Source organism: Danio rerio, chromosome 9 (genome assembly GCF_052040795.2).
Source record: "Danio rerio strain M-AB ecotype USA chromosome 9, GRCz13ab, whole genome shotgun sequence".
Taxonomy (NCBI): Eukaryota; Metazoa; Chordata; class Actinopteri; order Cypriniformes; family Danionidae; genus Danio; species Danio rerio.
The window spans coordinates 21,361,754-21,372,663 of NC_141029.1; the positions used below are offsets into that span (position 1 = coordinate 21,361,754).

At 35.6% G+C, this 10,910-nt stretch overlaps 1 protein-coding gene across 7 annotated transcripts in view; it reads left to right on the forward strand.

Annotated features, from left to right (window-relative positions):
* si:ch211-140m22.7 overlaps positions 1-8,174 on the forward strand; it is a 28,133-nt gene extending 19,959 nt beyond the window's left edge. For 2 of the 7 annotated variants that reach the window (NM_001328145.2, NM_001256697.3), the window contains 3 exon segments: positions 2,064-2,127; positions 2,216-2,340; positions 7,856-8,165. In NM_001328145.2, coding sequence (NP_001315074.2) covers positions 2,064-2,127; positions 2,216-2,340; positions 7,856-7,887 — 221 coding nt within the window. In that variant the 3' untranslated portion in view covers positions 7,888-8,165. 7 annotated transcript variants of the gene reach the window in all.
* Positions 8,175-10,910: the final 2,736 nt, after the last annotated feature.

Consider the following 10,910-nt stretch of genomic DNA (forward strand, 5'->3'; position numbering starts at 1 on the left):
TGTCCTCCGTTCCTTACCAGCTTTTCCAATGTGGTGTACGGTGCATTGAGTGAGATTTGAGTTTGCACTGTTTGCTGTATGTGGAATGGAAGCAACGGTTTATTAAAAGATGCAAAATTGTATGACTGCTCAAATTAATAGTCACTAGCTATATTTCCATCCACCTTTTTTATGTGCATTTTGGAATATCGCATCAAAAGTCCTTAATGGAAACACCATATATTTTGAAAATATCCATAAAAAAAGTGTATTAGGATATTTTTGTAGAAGTCTATTAGGACATTTATTTATCAGATGTGCATTAACTTCAAATTCGCCCCTAAGAAACGAGACACCATGGCTGCATTTGAAATCGCATACTTCCATAATATACAATACACTAAAAACTGTGCAAGCTGAATAGCATGTCCAAATGGGGTAAAAGCACATGGACTTTTAATTTCAGTCCACCAGCCCCAGGGCTTCCGGTGAATTGTCATCCCATACAAAATCACAGCGTTTAAGATCTGATTTCTTTTTTTTTTTTTTAAACTGCGATCTTCACTGTCTGGCCAAGATGAAATATAAAGTGTATCAGACCAACAGGTAGCACTGCATTAATCCAGCGGTTTCCAACAGGTTGGTCCCGGCCCACAAGGGGGCCTCAGCAAGCTCTGTGGGAGTTCGTGTCATATTAAAAAAAAAAAAAATAGCAGTGGACAGGAGAATGATCTTAGTTCATTTTATCCCCTGGCTGACCAAAAAAAAAAAAAATTGACAAATTTGTAATTCGTACTCCACAAAAAATGTGTTACCAATTCCCCTTTAGCAGCTACTGGTAATGACCCAAGCATAGTAGACCCGGTTGACATTTCGGGTCACAGCACTTGCACTACTGGAAATACCAAGATCGTTACCCGAGCAATTTTTATTTTTATTTTTTCTCAAAGCAAAGAGTCCCTGACCCAGCCACAGTGCATTATCTGCACCAAAGTTTTTGCTGACGAATGCAAGAGACCGTCCAAACTAATAAGACATTTGCAGACCACTCATCCCCAATACAGCATGGTGTACCCAATACAAATGGCCTACTGATGTTTTGCTTTTATATTTTACATAAGGCTATTATTTATGCATAAACATATCTAGACATAGTAATAAACAAATCGTCTTTTTTGTCATACCTACTGCTTACTGTAATGTGAAAAAACCTTATATTTTTGCATCTCCTTATTCGGGTGTGCAGTCATGTAGTTTGATCAGGTGTGTTTAATTCAAGTTGATACAAACTGTGCAGAGCTGCGGCCCTCCAGGAGCTGGAATTGACACCCGTGGGTTAAGGGGTAGAATTGGGATTGGGTCTTACTAAATAAATTCCAGGAATCACATCAAAAAAGTCATGTGATTTTCTTTTAAGAGATCAAGTGATAACAGAAATGGTCATTTTGGGATAGCATTAATAGACAAATCAAAGGACTGACCACATTGTAAAACCTCTGATATGTTGATTTGGTCATTTAAAAATTCCTCAGCCAAAGTCCATCATCAAAGTTCAGTATTATTACCTCCCAGAACTGTTGAGCATCTGGGCTCCCAAAGAGTGTCTTGCGTCTCTAAAAAACCACAGCGCGCTAGTTGCATTTCGAGGTGCAGAAGAAAAGATTTTTCGTGCCGTTTTATCATGTAGTGACTATTTTATCCTCTTTGACGCTGATTTATTCGCAAATGTTTTTGCGATACTCGTTTAAATCTAATTTGCATCTTTGGATGGAAACATAGCTACTGTTTGATGTCCATGTGTGTCTGGGAGAGTAGTACACAATGGCCCATTTCTTTTAAGAGATGAAATTCTTCCATTTCATTTCAGTGTAAATGCAACCTCCGTTCTAGATACTCACCGCCTGAGCTGTTCTCTTTAGTTCACTAGATCTAGTCTTCACACCAGGCACTTTTGTCATGCATGAGGGTTAAAGAAGACTGATTTCTTTCAGAGATCAAGGATTCTGGCATCCGTATGCATGTCTGTTATTTGTAGATATTATTAGACACAGTTAATCATTTGCTATGTTTCCTGTGATTGTCAGCTGGATTGGACCCCATTCAGAAACTTTTCCTCGATTCTATTCGAGCGTACTCATCACAAACCGGGTACATGGTGTTTCACTATCATCCTCTCATGGTTTGATTAACCGTGCAATATAATCAGGCTTATAATGACTTTGTGTTGTTTTCTCAGTGCTGCTGGAGGTCTAGTCGATGCAGGTCCAGAGTATCAGAAGGCTCTCGCTGAGGAAATAGCAAAGCTGCAGCGGTTGTACGGTGGTGGTGATCTGTCTTCCTTCCCAGAATTTAAATTCCCCGGTATGTCAACAGACAATCTGTCTGATCTGTCAGTTGTTTTTTCATTTGTTTTCATTTGTTTCCATTTCATAAATGCATACAGTGGTGGAAGGACAAGGAAAAGTACCATTACTTGGCAAAAACATAGTGCAAGTATTCATTTCTAGCTTAGTACCTACTGTATATTAATCCGGGGTCGCCACAGCGGAATGAACCGCCAACTTATCCAGCATGTTTTTTTTACGCAACGGATGCCCTTCCAGCTGCAACTTATCTCTGGGAAACCATAGTGCAAGTAGAATAAGATTATTTTTTCTAAATATTACTCAAAGTATGAGTAAAAAAGTAACCCTTCTAAAAGTACTCCAGAGTGATAGTGAGTTTTGAGTACGTTGTGAAAATTATTCCACCTTATACCCTGCAATTTCAAAATTTGTGCAAGTAAAATAATTAGCCATGCATGGACGATCAATTTAAAATGCAAGATTAATGTGAGAACAGATTACATTAATTTATTTCACTATAATAAGCAGACAGAAACCAGTTTGATGTGTTTATATATGGAATAAAGTCTGTGTAACCCAGAGAACAAAAAAAACTAGCTGTGACGATATGTTAAAGCTTATGTTATGCAATTTGAACCCTAACTAACAAGCTACTGGTTACCAGCAGTTTTAGTCCTGGTATCCATTTTCGTCCTCCTCCAGTAGACATCCTTCATCTTTAAATCTGTGACGCGCAGTCTAAACGGTCAGATTTTTTAATGCTTCACACTGTAAATGTTGCATTCATAAAGTATTTGTCTATCTGAATTTTATTTATTTATTTATTTATTTTTTGCATTGTTTAATTGGATGGGAATCACAGTACTGAGTCTCGTCCAATTAAACCATGCAGAGAAAAAGTAAACAACATAAAAATTAGTGACTGCAGGTTGAAGGAAAATGGCACAGTTAAAGTATGATTCATTCATTCATTCATTTTCTTGTGGGCTTAGTCTCTTTATTAATCCGGGGTCGCCACAGCGGAATGAACTGACAACTTTTCCAGCACGTTTTTACGCAGCAGATGCCCTTCCAGCCGCAACCCATCTCTGGGAAGCATCCACACACACTCATTCACACACACACTCATACACTACGGACAATTTAGCCTACCCAATTCACCTGTACTTCGTGTCTTTGGACTGTGGGGGAAACCGGAGCACCCGGAGGAAACCTACGTGGACGCTGGGAGAACATGCAAACTCCACACAACTGAGCCAACTGCGCCAACTGAGCCGAGGCTCGAACCAGCGACCCAGCGACCTTCTTGCTGTGAGGCGACAGCACTACGTACTGTCCAACTGCGTCACCTAAAGTATGATACAGAACTAAAAAATGTATTGAAAAAATAGACTTTCCCCATGTTGGGTTGCTGGAAGGGCATCCACTGCGTTAAAACTTGCTGGATAAGTTGGCGGTTTATTCCGCTGTGGCGACCCCGGATTAATAAAGGGACTGAGCTGACAAGAAAATGAATGAATGAATGAATGAATGAATGAAAAAATAGACAAGGATAGATGTTCAATAATTTTAGGACAACTTTAATGAAAGGTTTTGATCCATGTCAAATGTTGACTACTGAATATAAAAAAAAAACAGAAAATACTTTTTAACAGGGGCGGACTGGGACAAAAATTCAGCCCTGGCCCTGTAGACACACCAGCCCACATAACCTCACCGACACAACCCCCCACCATGAACACGCACATTCACTACTTATATTGGTGTACAGATGGGGAAATAATATAGGCAGTGCAATATCATATGTAATCGATATTTATATATTATATATTAACCCAATATTGAAAAAAGTGCAAAAACACTATAAAATTTAAAGTCATTCACCTGTGATAAAAAAAAAAATGTGACCACGATCTCCAACACTGGTGACATTTCCAGGGGGCAAAACTGTGAGATTCGGCAAATGTTCGACTGACTTCTCATGTATTTTTTTTTTTAGCTCTCCTCTTACTGCAGCCACCTGCTCATCTACAACGCAGTCAAGGCAAGGTGGATCTCAAAAAAAGCCTATTCTTGCCAGAAATTAATTACTAGGGCCAGACGGAATTTGCGAATGTTTTTTGCTATTTCTGCTGAGAATTTTGGTAAAAATCTGTGGATTTCTGTGGAAATATTTTGGGAGTATCTCAACTAAACCTTAATATATAAAATAAAAAATAATATCTTTTTAACTTTTATTTAATGTTTGAAATGCATATCCAATTAGATTCACTTTATTCGGTAAATAAAGCAAGTTTGTTATATAATATATCTAGTAAAAGACAGAAAATATTAATGTACAAACTGCACTGTACATAAATCAGATGAACATTTTCACATTAGTCAATAATGTTACTGTAATTAGTTTAAAAACTGGATAAATATAGATTTACATACATTTATTCAAGTAAATAAACCAAATTAATGATGGGCTAAATATCGGTGGAAAATCTGCGGAATTCTGCACGCGGGTGGGCTTGTTGATTACGTCTGCATAACCTCTGATTTGGTCAGCCCATCTCGAAAACAGCCGGTCGTCGCCGATTGGGCCAAATGATTAACATTTATTATTAATATTACTATTATCATTATCATCATCATCATCATCATAATATTCACATCTTGCAAGTTGCAAGAGATAAAAGCTGTCTGCATGTAAAAACAATACATAAAAAAAACGTTGCTAAACTGACCAGCCCACATATAAAAAATGGTCCGGCCCTTCTGGCATTTGGCCAGTGGCCAGTCCGCTCCTGCTTTTTACATCAGGGGTTCCAAACTGCCGGCCCACTTACCATTTACGGCCCCCCTCCTCCGCCTACCAGTATGCAACTGATGTTAAAAATATACAGGATTCGTCCCACCAAAATATATATTTTGAATGATTATCCTTATTGTGCAGTCGCATATAGCCACTTGGGGTTTTGTTCCGCTCTTTGTTATAGTTTTCCAAAAAAAGAAAGGCATTGAGAATAATAATTGGCAGTAAAGTTACTAAAGTTACCCAAACTGCTTTCTGATGTTCTGTTAAACCATTGGTTAAGCAATACTTGATTGGGACAGGTTAATATTTATAATTATTATGTCTATTATTTGTAGTATTTTCATAGCAATTTAAACTACCCCTTCAATGAGTACAGCAAGAACCAAAAAGCTTGAGTTTTGAAAGCATGTACTCTGTGGAAAAATAATGGAGTGTGTGTCTGATGCTCGGTCATACACACAACCGCCACAGATATATTTCAGTAACTGTGTGATGCGATAAGCGTCCTGATTTGCATTATCACTGGTGACAGGTAATGCTTGAAGTATAATTGTCATGTCTATTGTGCTAAGATGCATCAATTACATCAGGTTTTCACTTTTTTCTTATGCTTGAATGTTAAAATGGCCCTCCTATGAGTTTACAGTCACTGCATGGCCCACCTCTATATGTTTATGTACCTCATAAACAATTTTGGAAAGAGTACTAAAAAATCATACTCGCGTAAAAGTACCATTACTTGCCTAAAAATGTAGTCAAGTAGAGTAAAAGTATCTAGTAGAGTAAAAAGTAGCCCTTTTAAAAGTACTCAAGAGTAGTGAGTACGCTGTTAAAAGCTGATGCATGATACATGTAATTTGTGCATGTGTGTGTGAACGTAACATTCTGTAGAGCAGTGGTTCTTAAACTGTGGTACGTGTACCACTAGTGGTACACAGGCTTCGTTCTAGTGGTACACAGAGGAATTGCTGAATAATTTAAGTAAAAAGAATGAACACACTTTTAACCTTTTGATGCATACGATAACATTGATGTGATCAGTAAATTGATTTTAATAAGCTAAACCTGTTTTTTTATTTTCTAATCTTTGTTATGTATTTAAAGCTAATCTCCCCATATTTGTAACAGTTGTTGGCGACGTATCCCAAATTTTTATATTACAATGTTGACAGATTTGGGTTAATGACTCGCTTTTCTGACACACAAAGCCTACTCTAACACGCAGTAAGCCGATCTAATTTCTAAGTTAAATATGTAAATCCAAATCATATATTTAAAACACAAGTTGATTTTTAGATTTCAAATACATCCAAAGAAGTCAAAACTTTTTTATATATGATTATGATCACATATAGCTTATATTTATGAGGTTCAAGGAACATTTCCAGGTTAAACATTACTTATGTTTTTTAACCTGTAAGCACAGGACATTGTTAATGTTCAAACTATTTATAGTGTTTAAAGGCTGACAAAGATAAATATTTATAATAATATGAATTAATCTGCCTTGTTTTTGAACTGTGCACAGCTGTAGCTGCTTAATTAGGCCTACTACGCTACTGTATTTTAACACTGGTCATTATGGTGGTACTTGGAGAGACTATTTTTTTCTGAGGTGGTATTTGGTGAAACAAGTTTAAGAACCACTGCTGTAGAGCATCTAGTTATTGCCCAGCAGGCACATAATGTTATAAAATGCTATTATTAGGTTTGATTTAGGTTGTGATGTCAGGTGACCAAAATTCAACATCTAGCCAGCGTCTAAGGACAAAGTTATTTTGATGTTCAATAATGACGTTGATATTTGGTCGATTTTAGGATGTTAGAAACCTAAAGTAACCCGTAGTTATTTGAGTATTTGTAATTAGTTACTTTACACCACTGCCTATAAAAAAAGCAGCCAACCAATAACATAAGCAAACCAAAATAGTGCATGAACCAAAAAAATAAGCTTTATTAAGAGTTGGAGCAAATATGAGAAAATGGAGTCATTGTTTTATATTAATATTTTGTTCTTTACTTTTTAAAAATGTAAATTTGTATGCTTTAACATGCAACATCTCCATACAAAATATGCTAGCAACCAAATCGAAACAATCACACAATGTGTCAAAGTTACTTTAAAAGCTATTAAAAGCATAATGCTCAACACTTTAAATAAATATAACTGTATTTAGCAGCATGTCATTTACCCAAGACTGTATTTTGTAAATATATATAATGTGTAAATATATATGTGTAAATATATATGTGTAAATATATATATATTTTTTCTTTAAATATGAATTAGCATAGTCTTTCCCTCTGTGTTATTGTATAGTCTAACTCAGCTTTATTTTTATTTGTCTAATTAAAATATTTATGATTCATATATAATATTAATATAATCATGTATAATATAACTTTAGTCGTAATCTGCAACAGAGGGTGAATATCATCTAATAGTTTTAGCTTCATTCTTTAACTTCTGATTTATAAATATTTCTTAAATCATTTCCTAGACGATTGATGTTTTTCACAGCACTCTCAGACGTCTCATTAATGCATCGATATATAAGTTTCAATGTAAAATGGTTCCTGCAATGCTATTTGATGTCAGCCTATAGTAGCTCCATTGGTATTCCTGCTTAATTTTAGGTCTGAATTGCACACTTTGTTTGATGTTAATGTTATTCGAATGTTCTATGGTGCATTTAGCTAACCCTTTTTTCTCTTTTTGCATTTACAGAGCCAAAATTCGATGACGTTTCCGCCAAGTAAAAGTGTGTTCTCCTGTCCCGTGCCTCTGTGAAATTTTATGAGGTCTAGTAAATGCCCTTATATCTGTAAAAGTGAACATTTTGTGAGATTTAGAACATTTTTGAGACTATTTTTGAGAAATTCTAATGTATAAGGGAAAAAACACAACCTGTTTAATGTTTAACACAAAAGTGTATTGCTTAAAGCTGTGAAATAAATGCTTGTCATTTTCCATAATGTATGTCAGGGCGTCTGTGTGAAGTATTTGTGGGAAAAGCTGAATAAACTGAGCACTTTTCTGTCTGCTCTCCATGTTTTATTGTTTTGCAAATGGATGTATTAGATTTAGATTTGAATACAAGTTGTGAAACTTGTGTATATGAAATTTGGCAAATTTCTTGATACTTTTGTTTTTAAAATTGCTATGAAATGGAGGAAATTTCATGCCATTTTTTATAAATAAAAAAACAGTTAAGATGTATATTTAGATTATGAATTTAGCATTTAAGACACAAATGTTTATTTTCATGAGGTATGGAATATTTCAACATAGGGCTGCACGATATTGGAAAAATCTGACATTGCGATATTTTATTTTGCTGCAATTTAAATCTCGATATGAATACAATTTCAGCAGATAGCTTAAATAGCTCTATTTGGAATAAAATAATTAACTTAGATTGTAATAATCTTCACTGTAAAAAAATATCTGTAAATAAACGGTTTCCGTATTTTGTGATTCCCAAGTGTTTTCCATTTATTTACTTTTGTGAATTGCATTATGGGATGCAATTCACAAAAATCTCTGCTCTTTCAACTTTTGATGGTAAAAATTAACCACTACAGTTAACAAAGTGACTTTTACTGACATTTTAGTAGTTTGAACTAATATAATGTATTAGAAATAATATATAGAAAAATAAGTCTGTAAAATAAGAGAAGATGTACCATAATATACAACACCAATCCAGAAAATTTATCACTTCAAACCATTAAAATGTTAATAAAAGTTAATTTTTTAAATGTTTTAGGGTTAAATGTTATTAAAAAAAAGCATAAGCGTAACGCATAAATAAATAGGGGAAAATAACAAATAAAAACATGAATCACCAAATACAGAAAACTGCTAATTTACTGATATTTTTGCAGTGTTGTAGAGAAGTGAATTAAAGAAATTGCAGGAATAAATAAATAAGAGCAAAGATAAAAGGAAAAAAAGTAGTCAAATATTGAGGTACAGTAATATGTTATGATATTATCATGATATTTTGCCGCAGATAATGACAGATCACTATATCAGCGATATATCACAAGAAATGCACATTACATCCTGATATTTGTAAATGACGAGGGAAAAAAACATCAATAAGTGATTAGATGTATTTCTTTTATTAACAAATATATTTCTTAGCATTGTAACATTGATATCCTGTTGAAGTCAGAATTATTAGCCCCCCTGAATTATTGGCCCCCTGTTTATTTTTCCCCCAATTTTTGTTTAACGAAGAGAAGATTTCTTCAACACATTTCTAAACATAATAGTTTTAATAACTCATTTTTAATAACTGAATTATTTTATCTTTGCCATGATGACAGCACATAATATTTAACTAGATCTTTTTCATGGCACTTCTATACAGCTTAAAGTGACATTTAAAGGCTTCACTAGGTTAATTAGGTTAACTAAGGTTAGGGTAATCTGGCATAAGGTATAATGATAGTTTGTTCTGTTGACTATCAAACAAAAAAATAGCTTAAAGGGGTTAACAATTTTGACCTTAAAATGGTGTTTAAAAATCAAAAACAAATATTATTCTAGCTGAAATAAAACAAATAAGACTTTCTCCAGAAGAAAAAATTTAATCAGACATACTGTGAAATTTTTCTTGCTCTGTTAAACATCATTTGGGAAATATTTAAAAAAGAAAAACAAATTCAAAGGGGGGCTAATATTTCTGACTTCAACTGTATGTTCGATCCGCTAAACCAGTCCCCACCTCATGCATATGGCTATTTTGTCCTGCCCTCCTTTTGAAAAATCAAATGTAATGTAAAATGTGAACACGGCACATTCTTCATTGCTTAATTTTTGGGGCTAACTATCACGAACTTCATTCATTCATTTTCTTTCCGGCTTAGTCTCTTTATCACTCTGCCACAGCGGAATGCACCACCAACTTATCCAGCAGGGGTGGACTGGCCATATTAAGGAGCACCGGGACATTTCCCAGTGGGATAGCGGTCAATCTGCCACCGTGAGTCTGGCCTGCCGCCACCAATACCCCCAAATTCCCCTAAAATACCTCAAAGTGCTCAATAATATTTAGATCTGGTGACTGTGCAGGCCATGGAAGATGTTCAACTTCACTGTCATGTTCATCAAACCACTCTCAACAATCTTGCTGTATGTATTGGTGCATTATCCTCCTGATACACGCCACCGGCTTCAGGATACAATGTTTTAACCACTGGGTGCACATGGTCACATGGAATCCGTCGGTAGTCCTTGGCAGTGATGCTCCATCTAGCACCAGTATTGGGCTTCGGGAATGCCATGATAATGCAGCCCAAACCATCACTGATCCAACCATGTTTCACTCTGGGCATCAACAGTCTGGGTGAGACGCTTCCTTGGGGCTTCTCCATATCGTAACTCTTCCGGATGTGGTCAAGACATTAAAGGTGGTGGACTCATTAAAAAAATAATACTTGATCTGCATTATCCACAGCACAAGGTTTTGGCTGCTGCACCTTTGAAACAGGCGTTGGGCATTGGCACAAGTGGGCAAAGGTTTGGCTATAGCAGTCGCCCATGTATACTGCCCCTTTGGAGGTCCTGACTAACAGTTTTGGTGGAAACAGGAAAGTTGAGCTGCAGATTTAATTCTGCAGTGAATTAGCAAGTTGTGGTTTTATGGGTTTTTTTCTCTATACAATCGGGGTTACCACCCTTTCAGACAGCTTACTCTTTAATCCCAAGTTTCTCCTATTAGAAGTTTTTTTTTTTTTTTTTTTTTTTTTTTGGGGGGGGGGGGGTGGTTGGG